This window comes from Anomaloglossus baeobatrachus, chromosome 4 (genome assembly GCF_048569485.1).
Source record: "Anomaloglossus baeobatrachus isolate aAnoBae1 chromosome 4, aAnoBae1.hap1, whole genome shotgun sequence".
Classification (NCBI taxonomy): domain Eukaryota; kingdom Metazoa; phylum Chordata; class Amphibia; order Anura; family Aromobatidae; genus Anomaloglossus; species Anomaloglossus baeobatrachus.
Genome location: NC_134356.1, coordinates 620614996 through 620634037, shown reverse-complemented (window position 1 = coordinate 620634037; position 19042 = coordinate 620614996). Strand labels below are relative to the sequence as shown.

General features: G+C 41.6%; 1 protein-coding gene across 16 annotated transcripts in view; it reads right to left on the bottom strand.

Annotated features, from left to right (window-relative positions):
• Positions 1–19042, bottom strand: part of CAMK2B (calcium/calmodulin dependent protein kinase II beta) — a 243909-nt gene that overhangs the window by 15946 nt on the left and 208921 nt on the right. For 3 of the 16 annotated variants that reach the window (XM_075346281.1, XM_075346280.1, XM_075346286.1), the window contains 6 exons: positions 16522–16559; positions 16169–16240; positions 13075–13119; positions 7411–7459; positions 4412–4540; positions 724–843 (listed from right to left, as the gene is read on the bottom strand). In XM_075346281.1, coding sequence (XP_075202396.1) covers positions 724–843; positions 4412–4540; positions 7411–7459; positions 13075–13119; positions 16169–16240; positions 16522–16559 — 453 coding nt within the window. Of the gene's footprint in view, positions 1–723; positions 844–4411; positions 4541–7410; positions 7460–13074; positions 13120–16168; positions 16241–16521; positions 16563–19042 lie in introns of all 16 variants that reach the window. The other 13 variants (XM_075346283.1, XM_075346282.1, XM_075346288.1 and 10 more) reach the window with 7 other exon arrangements.

The following is a 19042-nucleotide window of genomic DNA, read 5'->3' as shown; positions in this document are numbered from 1 at the left end:
GATAAAAAGGAAATGAAAATAATGAGTAGAAAATAGGCAACAGGCATAATAAGTACACGTGGTATGAAAAAAATCAAGTGTCTATAGAAAAAGAATATGTTTTAGAAGAAGAACAAAGAGAAAGAACGTCATACTGAGAAGATATGTGATGAGTAGGAGCAGAGAACTTGTCATAAGTGGGTCAGACAGGGCTTGCGAGAAATGGAAAAGCATAGCGGAAAGTTAAAAATCATCATAAGAACAATAAAAAAACAACAGAAGACGACCATTCTGGTTAGAAAATTTGTGGATGAAAAGGAAAGGTTTGATAGTTTGGACAAGAAAGAAGATTGTGAAAGGTATTGAGGGTAATAAAAAAAGAATTGTGCTTTGTGTGTAATAAAATAAGAATAAGAATTAATAAAAACTAAATTAACATGATGAAACGTGATTACCGAGTATCTGAGAAAAGTACAACTTACAATGAGAAGTGTGTTAAAGACAGAGATTGAGGGTGAATTCAACAAGTAAAATTGGAGGTCAATAAACATTGTTCATTGTGATAGAACACTTCGATGGTTGATGTCGGTAAGATGATGTAGACATGCATCTGAAAGGAACCAGAAGATAACGTAGAAGAAAGAGGAAGATATGATAAGAAGGAAGTCAATGGATGAGAGGTCCATGTTGGAAGGCGGTGGGAAGCCCATGTGAGATGCGTTTGTATGCGCGAGTTCTACTTACGCTGTACAAACGGAGAGTTTAGGTGGGGCTGGGAAAGCCGGTGCTGCGTGTTGGAGTACTGCACTCCCTCTGCTTCTGAGCCTCGTCTGACTGTGTTAAATATATCTGTAAATCTAGCAGCTGGGAGGGGGACAAAAAGACAGGAACCGGGAAAGGGATAGAAACCGAGACAAGAGACAGGCAGAAGTTGACAGGAAGAGTGACAGATTGGTGGAGACAAAGGAAGAAGAACAAGAGACAGTTCCCAAGGTGGTGAAGGAGAGACAAGTAGAAAGATAAGACAAAAGCAGTGGCAGCAAAACAGGTCAAGACCAGAGACAGTAACCAGAGTTAGTAAAGTCGAGACGAGTACAGAGAAAGGGTGAAAAGAAGAGCCAGTGGAGGTAGCAATAAAGAAGCAAAGACAAAGGAAGAAGAACAAAAGACAGTTCCCAAGATGGTGAAGGGGAGACACAAGTAGAAAGATAAGACAAAAGCAGTGGCAGCAAAACAGGTAAAGACCAGAGACAGTAACCAGAGTTAGTAAAGTCGAGACCGAGGAGTAGCGAGAAAGGGTGGAAAGATGAGCCAGTGGAGATAGCAAGAAAGAAACAAAGACAGGAGAAAAAGTGATGGAGAGATTAAGAAGTATAGCCGACGTATGAGGCAGTAAAAGGTGTAGTATAAAAGAAAAAGAAGTAACAGTAGAAAAATAGTAAGTGTACAGAGAAAGGGTGGAAAGATGAGCCAGTGGAGGTAGCAAGAAAGAAGCAGAGACAGAAGAAAAAGTGATGCGGAGATGGAGAAGTATAGCCGACATATGAGGCAGAAAGGGGTGTAGTAAAAAAGAAGTAACAGCAGAAAAATAGGTAAAAGACAGAGGAGTGCAGAGATAGGGTGGAAAGAAGAGCCAGTGGAGGTAGCAAGAAAGAAAAAGAGACAAAGACAGAAGAAAAAGTCATGCCGACATGGAGAAGTATAGCCAACGTATGAGGCAGAAAAAGGTGTAGTAAAAAAGAAGAAGTACGAGTAGGAAAATAGGCAAAAGACAGAGAAGTAGAGTAAGTATATAAGACAGAAAAAGTCGAAGGAAAACAGAGATAAAGACACAATGGAGAAGAGACAGAGGTCGAGAAAGAGGAGTAGATAAACAATGGTAGCGACAAAGAATCAAAAGATACGACAAGCGGAGAGGTAGCAAAACACAAATGTAAAGATAAAATAAGAGTAGAGATAATGAAACAGTCAGAGATTGAAACAGAAGCAGTGAGAAGATGATATGAGACAGAAATAGAGAAGAGAAAGAGCAGGAGCAAAAATTAGAGGAGGAAAATGCAGAGAGGTAAGTAGTGACAAGCCAGCAGAGATACAGATTTAAAGACAGAGACAAAGGTGGAGAGATAAAAGACACATTAAGCAAAAGGCAGAGACAGTAGACAGAGAGGATATGTAAAGAATGAAGAGGAATTGGCACAAGTGCAGAGAGGAGATACAGAGGAAAGAAGCCAAGAAATAGGAACAGAGGCGGAGAGATAAGTAAAGAGTCCGAGATACAGAAATGAAGGCCGGGATATCAAGGAAGATAGAAAAGAAAGACAGGAAGAGCAGAGATATAGATAAGGGGAGAGATGAGCGCAAAAATGAAGGATTCAGAGGGTTCGGATCATTAGGGAAACAAAAAAAAAAAAAAGAAGAGAACAGATATCAACACAGAAAGAGCAGACACAGCAGCAATGTGAGTGACAAAAAACACAAACAACATCTCATCACAAACAGGCAAGGTCCCGTCCCCCACTCCCCCCAATAAAGTTAGTATTGGTAGTGCCAAGCCCCCACACATATCACAGTGACAGAAACATGAGGGCGCTTTGATTAGTCTACCCTTAACTCCCTACCCCCAACAGCCTAATATTCAGATATTCCTATTACAGAGCATTGTACAATCATGCCATAGCTTTACATTTGTCTCTACCAATCAATTAGCAATTACATTATACAGTTGAAGCCAGACGTTTCCATACACTAGATAAAATGACACATATGCATATTTTTCCTCACTATCTGACATGAAATCAGAATAAACCTTTCCCGGTTTAGGTTAATTAGGAGCCAAAATTACTTATATTTTCCAAATGCAGAATAATGAGAGGGAGAGAGAATGTTTTAAGGCATTTTTATAACTTTCTGCAAAGTCAAAAGTTTACATACACTAAGAGTGCTATGCCTTTAAACAATATGGGACAGCCCATATGATGATGTCATGTCTTTGGAAGCTTCTGATAGGTTTATTGGCAACAGCTGAGTTAATTAGGGACACACCTGTGGATGTGTTGACCACCTGAAACACACTGCTTCTCTGTATAGCACCATGGGAAAGTCAAAAGAAATGAGCCATGATCTCAAAAAGAGAATTGTGGACTTGCACAAGTCTGGTTCATCTTTGTGTGCAATTTTTATATACCTGAAGGTGCCTCATTCATCTGTACAAACAATTATACACAAGTACAAACAAGATGGGAATGCCCAGCCAACATACCACTCAAAAGGAGACAGGTTCTGTGTACCAGAGATGGACATGCTTTTATCAGACGGACATATCAACCTTGTGAAGATGCTGGCGGAAGCTGGTAAAATTGTGTCATTATCCACAGTAAAACAAGTACGGTATCAACATGGGCTGTAAAGCCACTCTGCTAGGAAAAAGACATACTTCAAAAGAAACATAAAAAAACAGACTAATGTTTGCAAATGCACATAGGAACAATGACCTTAATTTTTGGAGTCCTGTGGTCTGACGAAACTAAAATTGAACTGTTTGACCATAATAACCATCATTAGACTTGGAGGAAAAAGGGAAAAGCTTTGAAACCTAAAAACACCATGCCAACTGTGAAACACGGGGGTGGCAGCATCATGTTGTGCGGTTATTTAGCTGCAGGAGGGACTGGTGCACTTCACAAAATAGATGACATCATGAGGAAAGAAGATTATGTGGCAATACTGAAGCAACATCTCAAGACATCAGCCAGAAATTTAAATCTTGGGCAGAAATTAGTCTACCAATTGGACAATGACTCGAAGCATAATGCCAAATTGCTTATAAAGTGGATTAAGGATAACAAAATCAATGTTTTGGCGTGGCCATCACAAAGCCGTGATCTCAATCCTATTGAAAATTTATGGGCAAAGCTGAAAAGGACGGTGTGAGCAAAGAGACCTACAAACATGGCTCAGTTACACCAGTCAGGAGGAATGGGCCCCAAGTTCTACCAACTATTGTGAGAAGCTTGTGGAAGGATATCGAAACATTTTTTACCCAAGTCATACAGTTTAAGGGCAATGGTACCAGATACTAATGAAATGTATGTAAACATTGGACCTTGCAGAAAGTAATAAATATGTCTTAAAACATTCTCTCTCTCCCATTATTCTTGCATTTGGCAAATATAAATAATTTTGGTTACTAATTGACCTAAAACGGGAAAAGTTTCTTCTGATTTCACGTCAGATAGTGAGAATAACATGCAGATGTGTCTTCATAGATATTGGATGTAAACTTCTGGTTTCAACTGTATATTTACAGACACCGATAAAACCTATAATGCAGGGTTGAATCGTACAAGTTTAAAGACGAATTCTTCATTGTTGAATAAGACATTTTTCATGCATAGTTGTTATGTTTCTCCTATTTCCCCATCCTATTACTTACGCTGTGCAAGAGGTGAATGGGGGAAGGATGGGGAGAGGGGCTGCTGAGCGACCGCTGCTTGGGGTCCCTCAGCCTCCAAAACCCCCGAGCCCCGCCTCACTGAGCTTAAAATGTCTGAGAACTTCAGCACTAGAGAGAACCGGGAGAGAAGAGGAGTTGAAACCGGACCGGAAACCAGAGTATATTCCAAAGGGGGCAAAAAAGAGGAAATGAGTATGGCAATGGATGAGGAAAATGGTGGCATGCCAATAATGAGGGGTAGAAAATAATGATGGGTAAGAGATAAAGACAAAGAAAACCTGGAGTGGGAAAAGTGAGGAATCCAAAAATAATGAGCTGTTATTAGTGATGAGTAAGCACGACCATGCTTGGGTGCTCGGGCTTCGTAACAAGTATTTTGACCATTGGACGGGCTCGACTCATGTACCGAGTATAATATAAGTCAATGGGGAACTTGAGAAAATCTTCCAGAATAATACTTGAGCTCTCCATTGACTTCCATTATACTCGCTACATGAGGCGAGCCCGTACAAGGGTCAAATTGCTCATTACGAGGGCTGAGCACTTAAGAATGGTAGTGCTCACTCATCACTAGCTATTATGTCTGTATTGGATAAAAAGGAGTCAAAATCTGGTCTTAAATGTGATATTTTCACAGGTTGAATTTGTTTTTTTATACCCATTAGCCATTTTTCAAGTAAAATCACCAATGTAATTGCAATTTTCTGCCTATGCAGAGTGTACACACAAAATGTGCAATCGGTGGTGCGGGCGGGATTTTACGGAGCTCATCATTTAGAGAACTGGTTGATCTACAGCTGATAATACAGTGATTTTATCAAAACTACAGCAAGGAGCCCAATAAGTGATAGATCACTTAAGTCTGGGTCTCTTACCATACTTCATACTTCTACCAGGTGACAGATTCCATCTAAGAACAATTTTCAATCTGTATTGAGGGGTATCAGATGTACTATACATTAATGTCAGGAATGGACAAGAATAAAAGTTACAGCTTTTTATTTATTATAACTACAATTTACATGGGAATCTTTTATAATCAAGTAAAATACAAGAAGGGGAGTTATATACAGTGGGAAAAATAAGTAATATAAGTATTTGATACGCTGCCAATTTTGCAAATTTTCCCACCTACGAAGAATGGAGAGGTCTGTAATTTGTATCATTGGTACACTTCAACTGTGACAGGAAGAATAAAAAAAATCCAGAAAAATTAATTTGTCTTTTATTGCATGAAATACTGTAAGTATATGATACACTAGAAAAACAGAACTTATTATTTGGTAGAAACCTTTGTTTGCAGTTACAGTGGTCGGACATTTCCTGTAGTTCTTGACCAGGTTTGCACACACCGCAGTAGGGATTTTGGCCCACTCCTCCATACAGATTTTCTCCAGATCTTTCAGGTTTCAGGGCTGTCCATGGGTAATGCTGAGTTTCAGCTCCCTCCAAAGATTTTCTATTGGGTTCAGGTCTGGAGACTGGCTAGACCACTGTAGGACCTTGAAATGCTTTTTACGGAGCCATTCCTTGCTTGTCCTGGCAGTATGTTTCGAGTCATTGTTATGCTGGAAGACCCAGCCATGACCCATCTTCAATGCTCTTACTGAGGGAATGAGGTTGTTGGTCAAAATCTCGCAATACATGACCCTATTGATCCTCCCCTGAAAATGGTGCAGTCGTCCTGTCCCCTTTTTAGAAAAGCACCCCTAAAGTATGATGTTCTCCTCCCATGCTTCACAGTTGGGAGGGTGTTCTTGGGATTGTACTCCTTTTTCTTCTTCCACTAAACACGGTGAGCGGGGATAATACCAACAAGTTGTATTTTGGTCTCATCTGACCACATGACCTTCTCCTATGTCTCCTATCCAGATGGTCAATAGAAACCTTGAAATGGATATGTGCTGGCGTGAGCAGGGAGACCTTGCATGGCCTGCAGGAATCCATGATGGCGTAGTACGTTACTAATGGTAATCTTTGAGACTATGGTCCAAGTTCTGTTCGGGTCATTGACCAGATTTTCCTGTGTAATTCTGTGCGGATTCCTGACCTTTCTCAGAATCATCCATACCCCACAAGGAGAGATTTTGCGTGGAGCCCCAAACCAAGTAAGATTGACAGTCATCTTGTGTTTCTTCCATTTTCTAATAATTGCACCAACAGTTGTTGCCTTCTTACCAAGCTGCTTGCCTATTGTCCTGTAGCCCATCCCAGCCTTGTGCAGGTCTCCAATTTTACCCCAGGTGTCCTTAGACAGCTCTTTGGTCTTGGCCATAGTGGAGAGGTCGGAGTGTGATTAATTGAGTGTGTGGACAGGTGTCTTTTATATAGGTAACGAGTTCAAACAGGTGCAATTAATACAGGTAATGAGTGCAGAGTAGGAGCTTTTTAAAGAAAAAAATAACAGGTTTGTGAGAGGCAGAATTCTTGATAATTGTTAGGTGATCGAATACTTTTTGTTTTTTATTCTGTCTGTCACAGTTTAAGTGATAAAAATTACTCTATTCTTTTGTAGGCAAGAAACCTTGCCAAATTGGTAGTGTATAAAATACTTATTTTCCCCACTGTATATTTGAGATTGCTCTGGTGTTAATAGAAAAAGCTGTAAATGGACAACAGAAAAAAATAAAATAAAATAAAAATGACATTTAGAATAAAAAGCAATGGTGTAAACTGTTAACTGAATGAATGGAGATATGATGAACTTTTTAAAGGGACAGCACATATAACACATAACAGGAAAGTACAATAGCATGGTAGCTGTACCGTGTGTGTCCATATGTTTGTAAGGTACGAGTCTGTGAAGTGTCATTGTGTCATTGAATAATGAGGCATATGACATGGTTATAAGAAAGATGGCGGAGATGTGTATCTTTTTTACAGACACATTGATCAACCAGATGGTCAGTCCACTAGAGAAGTTGTAGGTGGAGAAGAGGAGAGATGAGACGGTCCGATGTAGACTAGATCTACCATACCTTTCATCTCTTCATCCTCTGGGTTGGTGTGTGTACTGTCCGAGGATTCCTGCGTGAGAGAGAAAACAAAACCGTGGGATGTTTGGACAGACATGAGAGAGCAAACGGATGACAGTGATAGAAAGAGAAAATCACACTGGTTAACATTAGTGTTGAGCGAGTATGCTTGTCACTACTTGGTACTCGCACGAGTATCACTGTACTCGGGCTACTCGGCGGGTACCGAGTAATCTCGCGATACTCGTGCTGTACTCGTGGTCTTCATGTTGGCGCTCTTTTGAGAGCCAGCCCTCATGCAGGGATTGGCTGGCAGACCGCAATGCCACAGCCCTGTTACTTGTGGAATTGCAGTGATTGGCCGGCCCTCACAGAATGACCGTGCCTTTAGCCCGACACTTCCCCGCTCGGCTACGGCCCCTCCCGCACTCCACTCCGCGTGTATATATATATGCACGCTTACACACACACACACGTTTTTTTTTTTAATTTACAGTTTTATGGTTTCTACATGCTGCCGGTGGTCATTTCACAAAAATACTCGGGTCTCCCATAGGATAACATTGGGCTCGGTGCTCGGGCCGAGTACACGAGTATCTTGGGATGCTCGGCCCGAGCCTCGAGCACCCGAGCTTTTTAGTACTCGCTCATCACTAGTTAACATCTATAGGACAATCATATGATCACATAGTCATAACCAAGTTGACGTTTTGTAGCCTAATGCCAACATATCCCAAAAATACGCTCTTCTCCTTAAAGCTGAAATACATCCATTGTTCTATTGCGCCGGAAAGAATTGTGGTTGTAGACATATTGGATACTCCAGATTCACACTGGCAACCTATAATCTTAGACTTTAACACCAAGAGAAACTTCAAGGAACAAACCAACTCACGCTATGAAAAAGATATACCTAAAGACAAAAACAATAAAATTGTTCTTTGTTCACCACAGTACAAAATGGACAACTTTTTAGGGTCCACCAGTTGGTAGAAATTAAGGGCTCATGGCATCCAAACATTAGAAGAAGGCAAAAGTGGCACACTCCATCCATAAAATATGGAATTTATTGAGACAAAAAAAATGGATCAAATGTATGGGAGAAAGCAGGGCGCTGAAGGACCACAGCTGTTTTGCGTTATGCACGTTTCAACGGGTTCCACTCCTGTTTATACTGTTCACCATAGTGCAAAATGTACAACTTTTCAAGGTCCACCAGTTGGTAGAAATTAAGGGCTCCTGGCATCCAACCATGAGAATAAGGCTAAAGTGGCTCAGTCCATCTGTAAAATGTGGAATTTATTGAGACAAAATATAGATAAAATATTGGGGAGAAAGCGGGACGCTGAAGGACAACAGCCGTTTCACGCTATGCACACTTCAACCAGTCTCACCCCTGTTTATGCTGTTCACTACAGTACAAAATAAACATTTTTTCAGTGTCCATCAATTGTTAGGCATTAAAGGCTCCTGGCCCTCCACTGAGCGGGTATACCGGGTAATTATGACATATCGATAGTTTAGAGCTGTGTCTTCTTCACAGCTGTGCAAGTGGGCAGGTAACTGTAGTGAAGCCACCATTAAAGGGGTTATCTACTACTAGGACAACCCCTTCTCAATCACAATGGCTCACTTCCTTTTGATGGTCAATACGTCCGAATGCACTGATTGGGCACAGGGCTCGCGTGATGTAACCATTCACGTGAGGCCTGGGAGAGTGAGTACTAATACCTCTAGAATGGCGCTGGCACCATAGGTGAATATATATGATGTATGTTTAATGGTGACAAACATGGCGATTAAGAAAAAGTTGTCCACTACATGGATAGATGAAGGTATTAAGGGTAAACTGATTAAATTTGCTGATGACACAAAGTTAGGAGGAATAGCTAATACTAGAGAAGAGAGAGAGTGGATTCAACAAGATCTAAACAAGCTGGAACAATGGGCAGCAACTAATAGAATGGTTTTTAACAGGGAGAAATGCAAAGTCATACATCTTGGCAAGACTAATGAAAAGAGCATATACAGCATGGGAGGACTAGAGCTATCACTGGACTGCAAACCATGTCCTATGAGGAACGGTTACAGGATTTAGGATTGTTTAGCTTGCAAAAGAGAAGACTGAGAGGAGACTTAATAGCTGTCTACAAATATTTTAAAGGCTGTCACACTGTAGAGGGATCAATTTTATTCTCATTTTCACAAGGAGCAATGGGATGAAACTGATGGGTAGGAGACACAGATTAGATATTAGAAAAAATGTTTTGACAGTGAGAGTGATCAACGAGTGGAACAGGCTGCCACGAGAGGTGGTGAGTTCTCCTTCAATGGAAGTCTTTAAAAAGAGGTTGGACGGACATCTGTCTGGGATGATTTAGTGAATCCTGCTTTGAGAAGGGGGTTGGACTAGATGACCCAAAGGAGGTCCATTCCAACTCTGATATTCCATGGACAACTCCTTTAAGTAAATGGGACAAGGAAGTACCGTAGTTCCCTGCACAATTATGTGGCCATAAGCACCACTGTGCAGGGAAAACTCCATCACCTTCATTCTCAGGATTGATTAGTGTTCTGGAAGTCCGAGGTCGGACCATCACCGATCGTAAAATGACTACATTTCCTAGTGATATGCCATCGCTTTCTAACATGGGAGAACCCCTTTAACTCAACCCAGACAAATATGGCAGATCTTCTGTCAGTCTGACATGTACGGTGGCAGTCGCCGGGCTGTCCCCCAACGTCAAGCAGATGTAACTTGTGTATGGTCAGCTAAGGCTGCTTTCACACTACGTCTTTTTAACATGCGTCCTGAATGTATTTTTAACGCAGAAACGGATCCAGTGCAAATGTGTTTTCATTTCAATGCATTTGCAATGGACTCGCGTTAACATGCGTTCACCTGCGTTTGCGTTCGTTATAGTGAGGATCCAGCGACTTGCAGTTTTTTAACATCTTTCAAAAACGCTACTTGTAGCGTTTTTGAGCTGCGTCCAACTTCTGCAAATTGCTGGATCCTGACTAAACAGCACGCAAACGCATGTGAACACTGGCATGCTGATAGGCAGGATCCTGCTTGCTCTACTGAGCATGCACAGAAGCCAGCCCCGTGATCAGTTTCTCTCTCCTACCTCTCTGTCTCTCTCCTCCCTCTCTCTCTGTCTCTCCCCCTCCCTCTCCCCCACCTGAGAGCTGCAGACACTCGTAACCAAGGTAAACATCGGGTAACCACTTATCTTAGTTACCCGATGTTTACGTTGGTAACGTGTGCAGGGAGCCCGGCTCCTAGCAGCTGCAGACGCTTGTAACCAAAGTAAATATCGGGTATCCAAGCAAGTATACCCGATGTTTACCTTGGTTACGAGCCTCGCAGCTGTCAGATGCCGGCTCCCAGTCTGGCACGTTTAGTTCCCCTCACTCCCGATCACATGACTCCAATGCCCGCCCCTAAACATCCAGTGACAGGATCCTGCAAAGTAACACATGCGTTTGCATGCATTTTTTGCTGTAAAAGCAGGATCCGCTTTTGCAGCAAAAAAACCGTTCAGGACGCATGTTATAAAGACGTAGTGTGAAAGCAGCCTAAGGATCAGCAAAGCAACATTTTTTTGACATTTTAATCTGTAAAATTATGAGAAAATAAAATATGTTTTTGGGTTGGATGGAAATATTAGATTTTTCATAGGGCCACACTTGCCAAAACTGTCAGAAAGAAAAAACGTCTTTATGGCCCATAGCAACCAATCTTAGCGCAGCTTTCATTTTACCAGAGCTGTTTAAGAAATAAAAGGTGACCTCTGATTGGTTGCTATGGGCAACAAAGACTGTTTTTCATATAGGCAATTTTGATAGTGCCTTATTTATCAGAACTGTCTTAAAGTAAAGCTATTTGTGTTGCCCATAGCTCACCTTTTATTCTTAACCCCCTTTTCCACACTCTGATGTATAAATGGTAGAAGGTCTGCAAACCATGTCATATGAAGACCAGATATAAGAACTAGGAATGTTTAGTTTGCAAAAAAGAGAAAGCTGAGAGGAGACTTAATAGCGGTCTACAAATATCTGAAAGGAAGTCACAGTGTAGGAGGAACCACCCTATTCTCATTACCACAAGGAAATACAAGAAGCAATGGGATGAAACTAAAAGGAAGGAAATTCAGATTAGACATTAAGAAAATCCATCTGACAGTGAGGGCAGTCAGGGAGTGGAACAGGCGGCCACAGGCAGTAGTGAGAACTCCATCAATGGACATATTCAAGAAGCTGGATAAACATATAGCTGGGATGATTCAGGAAAACCGGCACTTAAGGGCCTTAGGGTCCAATCCCCGTAAGGTCCCTTCCAACTCTACCATTCTATGAATCTGTACATCATACATAGGACGTTACTGAACTCGCTACTTACAAGGCAGATGCCGGTGTGGAGTTAAATCGCCGGCACCTGCCTCTAAAAGGGGCTAATAGGCTTTGATTACTGCTGGTTATCCATTTAGATTATGCTATTTAACCATTGAGATGCTGACAACAGCATTTAAAATGAGGAAAAATAGACAAAAAACTTATTAAAATGATTTAAAAAAGCAAAAACAATTAGAATAAAAAATACATAAACATACATTTTGACTACATCTATTAAAAATTGTCATTTTTAAGCTATAAAATTAAGTAACCCATAGGTAATCTACGTAAAAGAATAAATAAAAAAGCGAGCATTATCATTTTTTCAGTTCTTCACATCTTCCAAAAAAACTAAACTTAAAGTGCTCAAAACATCAAATGTCCCTATAAAATTACTACCAATACTCAAGCATTTATGAATGAAAACTACAGCAAAAACAAGACCTCCATACATCAATGGAAAAAAAGTAATCGTTATGAGCCTCAGAAAGTGGCGGCACAAACCAAATTTATTTTTACAATGTTCTAAACTATGTTTAATCACAAAAATAATTAAAAAAAAAATAAAAAAATCTATGTTTAATATCACCGTAATAGAGCTAACCTGTAAAATCATGATACCAGACCATTTTTATTGTACAGTGAAACCCAAAAAACGATTGTGGAATTTATGGTGGGGTTTACCATTCAATACCACTTGGATTTTTCTTTTTTTTTCAATACATTATATGGTAAAGTGAATAGTGTCAATCAAAACTACAAATATCAAGCCCTCCTTCAGATATGTTGATGCAAGAAAAAAAATATGTTCTAGCTCTTGGAAGAAGATGAACAAAAGAAAGCATAAAAACATAATGTTGGGGTCACAAGGAGGTTTAAATTATGAAATAAATGCGGCGCTGCTAAAAACACACAAAAATCAGCAACGGGATCTCATTTACATATAGATTAACAGAAGTAAATCACATGGAGGCCACGTGAGAAGATACCAAGGTTTATAAATGGTATGTGGCACGTGGTGGCCCAGTTACGCATTTTGCATTGGGGCTCAAGAATTTCAAGTTACACCCCTAAAAAAGCGAACTATGTAAAAATGGTCTTGTGGCTCATCCAAGATGTATCATAGAACTATGGATAACCTACCAGCCGCACCAATGATAGATAGATATAAAGAAATGCCCATGGCGCCATGTATAATAATAATAATAACTCCCAAAGAAGTGCATGAAACGTGACATATGAAGAGAGAGGTAAAGATATGGCAAATACCTTTATCCCGTCCACCAGGTTATGAATTACTGTGGTTTGAGGCTCCTATAGAGGAAGAAAGAATGAGAAATGGGAAGGAGGAGAGAACTAGAATAGGGAGGAGGGATGAGGTACGAGGGTAGATTTAGTATGGCAGGAGAGGGGGCGCTAAGGCTGGATTTAGATGTCAATCTGAGTGGAAATGGCAGATCACAGGGATAACCGCCATGTTTGTATCTCAAGATGGGAAAAATGTCTTCATCGGGTCATTTTTAGATCCCAGTTATGATGTCATAAGATTAAGTCCACTCAATATCCCTTGTATATTTGTATATAGGAAGATTTGGGATGTACAGTGCCTACAAGTAGTATTCAACCCCCTGCAGATTTAGCAGGTTTACACATTCGGAATTAACTTGGCATTGTGACATTTGGACTGTAGAGCAGCCTGGAAGTGTGAAATGCACTGCAGCAAAAAAGAATGTTATTTCTTTTTTTTTTTAAATTGTGAAAAGTTTATTTAGAGGGTCATTTATTATTCAACCCCTCAAACCACAAGAATTCTGTTTGGTTCCCCTAAAGTATTAAGAAGTATTTCAGGCACAAAGAACAATGAGCTTCACATGTTTTGATTAATTATCTCTTTTCCAGTCTTTTCTGACTAATTAAGACCCTCCCCAAACTTGTGAACAGCACTCATACTTGGTCAACATGGGAAAGACAAAGGAGCATTCCAAGGCCATCAGAGACAAGATCGTGGAGGGTCACAAGGCTGGAAAGGGGTACAAAACCCTTTCCAAGGAGTTGGGCCTACCTGTCTCCACTGTTGGGAGCATCATCCGGAAGTGGAAGGCTTATGGAACTACTGTTTGCCTTCCACGGCCTGGACAGCCTTTGAAAGTTTCCACCCGTGCCGAGGCCAGGCTTGTCCGAAGAGTCAAGGCTAACCCAAGGACAACAAGGAAGGAGCTCCGGGAAGATCTCATGGCAGTGGGGACATTGGTTTCAGTCAATACCATAAGTAACGTACTCCACCGCAATGGTCTCCGTTCCAGACGAGCCCGTAAGGTACCTTTACTTTCAAAGCGTCATGTCAAGGCTCGTCTACAGTTTGCTCATGATCACTTGGAGGACTCTGAGACAGACTGGTTCAAGGTTCTCTGGTCTGATGAAACCAAGATCGAGATCTTTGGTGCCAACCACACATGTGACGTTTGGAGACTGGATGGCACTGCATATGACCCCAAGAATACCATCCCTACAGTCAAGCATGGTGGTGGCAGCATCATGCTGTGGGGCTGTTTCTCAGCCAAGGGGCCTGGCCATCTGGTCCGCATCCATGGGAAGATGGATAGCACGGCCTACCTGGAGATTTTGGCCAAGAACATCCGCTCCTCCATCAAGGATCTTAAGATGGGTCGTCATTTCATCTTCCAACAAGACAACGATCCAAAGCACACAGCCAAGAAAACCAAGGCCTGGTTCAAGAGGGAAAAAATCAAGGTGTTGCAGTGGCCTAGTCAGTCTCCTGACCTTAACCCAATTGAAAACTTGTGGAAGGAGCTCAAGATTAAAGTCCACATGAGACACCCAAAGAACCTAGATAACTTGGAGAAGATCTGCATGGAGGAGTGGGCCAAGATAACTCCAGAGACCTGTGCCGGCCTGATCAGGTCTTATAAAAGACGATTATTAGCTGTAATTGCAAACAAGGGTTATTCCACAAAATATTAAACCTAGGGGTTGAATAATAATTGACCCACACTTTTATGTTGAAAATGTATTAAAATGTTACTGAGCAACATAACTTGTTGGTTTGTAAGATTTATGCATCTGTTAATAAATCCTGCTCTTGTTTGAAGTTTGCAGGCCCTAACTTATTTGCATCTTATCAAACCTGATAAATCTGCAGGGGGTTGAATACTACTTGTAGGCACTGTATATTTATTGTGTATTGCATTGACAGAGTTTCCCTATTTTGTAACCTTGCTAGCAGAATCTGCCAACCATATATTGTATATGGGAGCGCTCTGACTGTAACTTGATGGCAGATGTTGGGGAAAACAAGAATCCTGTATTGTTTTTGTCAGAAGTGTTTCTTTTTCCTATTGAAATAAACATGCAGGCTCGATGGAAGAGGTTGGCCGGAAAAAACAAATTTACATCTTTTCAGTGGTTGTCCGACCTCTGGTACCTGCACCGATCAGAAGAACAAGTTACTTTTATCCCCGTTAGCTATTTGACCATCACTCCCTATGGGTCTGCTGAGCTCTGCGCCTGGCTTTTTTTTCCAGCAAACGCATAGAGAATGATTGGAGCAGTGGTTGTGCATCCGACCCGCCCTTCCATTTTGTATTAGGGATAAAAGTCAAGAATACAAATTCCCTGTTGCGGTTCCCAGTGGTCGGACCCTCACCGATCAGCAAGTTGTCACCTAAGTGATACTTGGTTTTTACGGGACAGCCCCTTTAAGCTAGTGCATGTATAAAGGGTGGTCAGGAGAGATAGCCATGTACCCAAAAGGGTGCTCAGCTATCAACTATCTTATGTACTATATATGACCACAAATGATCTCTATATACAGTGGTCAAGCTCAGATTAAGGACTTATTAATTACTTATCAGGATATCTATCTGATTGGAATCAAATTCACTTCATATAAACCCAGCCTAAGCCAAGGGGACACAGGTGAGGGCAGGAAAAGAGATGGCAGGTCAGGAGAACTGAAAAAAATGGAGCAGTGGAAAGACAGGCAAAGACTACTGGACAAATTACAGACCTCTAACTACCCCACAGAAAGAGAACAGACTAATCTAAACCACAGACAGATGACAGACTTCCCAATCCAGAGACAGACCACAAACTATTCTGAGCCACAGACAGATTATAACAGAAGGCCAGAACCCCACAGAGACACCTTCCTGAGACAGACCACAAGACGTCGCCGAACCACAGACACAAAACAAGCTTCCCCAAGGAAAGGACAGCAAGATGGCTTCTCTCCACATCCAAGAGGACCAGACGTTTCAATGTGCCCTCTGTCCCCCTCCAGTTGTGTTCCCCACAATGTCACAAATACACAAAGTGCTGGTTCGCCCTTTCCCTGTGCTCATACCAGGGCAGCTGGAGGAATGGGGCCCTTCGGACTGGTCACTCCAGCGCTGTTCTTGGTACTGTTTGTCTGGGGCTTGAAATAGAGAGATATAAAGAGAGAATTATATGTACAAAACATGTTATAGTAAACTAATTATCTACTGTCCTTTATCTGTCCCTTAGAAGTGATTGGAGTTTCGTTCACGCATGTACACACCCAATTTGTTCTCCCAAGAAGCTCAGAGTCAATGGAGGCCCCATGGATTGGACCCCCAGTTGTCATACAAATCACGTCGGCGCTCGGCTGAAACGTTAACGGAGAAAAGCGCTAACATTTCTTACAGAGTCCGCTATGATTAAATATGTATACATTACCTTTCCAACATCCGTCTTCTTGTTCAACAAACTCTTAGCTGCTGCAAGGGGTCCAAGAGAGACAGAGAGAATATGGTCAGCATTGGTAACCTATTCTACGACCCAATATACATGTGCTACAATCACTACCCAGGAGCAGCCATTACTATTTTACGCTGCGCATTATAGATAATATTTCAGTTGTGCAAACTTTCCAAAAGTGAATATTTTTTTAAGTGTTCTCGAGGATTGCATAAGACTCCTCTTTACTAATTTATACTTCTGGGACTACATCATCTATGGGATGGATTTGGTGGGAGGAAAGCATTGGTGGTGCTACTATAACTGAACACAGGATTATCAGGAATAGCCAAAGTCAATAATATAAAGTCAGATTGTACACTTTGATGCCTCATGGCTAGTGGCTTCTGGAACTACTGATGATGCATGGAAGGAAGCCTCGGCCCTTATAGATTTTCATTTACACAGTATCTGACTTAAATTATACAGTTGGGAGCCCTATATGTAGTGGGAATAATCAGACATTGATTTCATAGTCTAAGGTAGGGGTCGCCAAACTGTGGCTCACAAGACCATGATATGTGGCTCGCCGGCCCATGATCTGTAGCTCGCAAGCCCATAATGTGTGGCTCGCGGACCCATGATGTGTGGCTGGTGGGCCCATGATGTGTGGCTTGCGGGCCCCTGATGTGTGGCTGGCGGGCCCCTGATGTGTGGCACGTGGGCCCCTGATGTGTGGCTCGTGGGCCCCTGATGTGTGATACGCGGGCCCATGATGTGTGGCACGCCGCTGTCTTCCAGCTTGTTGCATAAGCACCAGTTCTAGAAAACAGCTATGAAAAGTGGTCTCTAGAAGGTGACTTTTGGGAGTAGCCCCGCACAGAAGAGCAGATATAAATGGGGGTAAGGTAGGAATCCCTGGATCTTGATATACTGCCTTGGTATGATTTCCGTGGAAAAAGTTTGGCTGTCAGGGGATCTGGGCGGTGGCTGGATGTGGCTCACGACCCTCTCTCAGAACTGTGGCTGTCAAAGTTAGAAAGGTTGGGGACATCTGGTCCAAGGCTATGGTCACATGTATAGTAGTAATTACCATTTTTAGATTTGCTTTTTATATGATTAAAAAACACCAAAAAACAAACTAAAATAACTTGGTGAAGGATCGATTAATTTGAAGGGGGAAAGGAAATATCCTAAATTGACATCCATTTGTCTGCAATCCAATTACAATCTGATTTTTAGCTAGATCAAAAAGGTATTCCTCGCCACGTCCATTCACTGCAAGCATACAATTCTGACCTCTTCTTTCTAGCTCTGCCACACTTACCTCCTTTCATTGCTGGATGACTGCTGGCCGACTAGAAGGACCCCATGAGCTCATTTTAACCAGGCCCCGTTTTTTAAGGTCACTCACCCTTTACACCGCCTAATTGTGTGATTGGATGCAAGGAATCCCAGCATCACGCACAAGAATCCTTTTTGAAACATTAGAATAACAAGGGGTATCGGGAGATTTGACACCACCTTGGTGACTTGCCAAGTTTTCGAGATGTCTGGGAGGTTTTCCTTTTTTACGTGAATTTCCCAAATGTTGGTGAGTTGGCAAGCATAATTTCAGCTCCACAGGGCACAGCTATGGGGGTGCAAAGATGAGAATCCCACCCAACACTTGATGCATGGGGGGGCTTAAAAATTCTTTGTGCCAAATCAGAAGACACCAATATTATATTTCTATTGAGGTTCTAGATAATCATCATATACAAATCCGACCTCTCCCTTCTACGTCTCCCATGCTTACCTATTTCAACTACTGTCCAACTACCATATCCAACTTCCATTGTGCCATAGATCACTAGGCTTGTGAGCTAGGAAAATTTAATATCTCTATCGTATCATGTCATTATTTTCATGGTATCCTGATTTTGTACCTTATTTTATTTCATAGCAAATGATATTGGTATAATTTCAGCTAATGTTACTAATAGATTTGGTGGGGGGCTGTATTTAAGTCAGTAACTCTAAAAGTAGATGAGTAGTGGACCTCAGGCATGTCCTGCTAGTGCAGTGTTTCTCAACTCCAGTCCTCAAGATCCACCAACAGAACATGTTTTCAGGTTTTCCTCAGTATTAGACAGGGAATAATTTTGTCACCTGTCCAACATTAAGGAAATCCTTAAAACCAGATTGAGGAAAACCTGAAAACACGATCTGTTGGTGGATCTTGAGGACTGGAGTTGAGAAACACTGTGCTAGCGCCTAGTACCCCTACTGTAGAATCTGCTCCGCTCAGACACAATGTGGAACAGGCAGAATATTCATTTCCGCCATTTGTAAAATTTGAGCCAATATAAAATGGGAACCAAAGTACTAGAACTTACCTTGCAAGAAATAGAAAAGGAACGGAAGAATACACAGGAGAAAGACAGAGGCAGGGATGAGAGCAGAGAGAGCATAAGAAAAAGAGAGAGAAAGCGAGAAGGGTAAAGGACGCCAGAAATAGGACAGTGAAACAAGGGGGAGA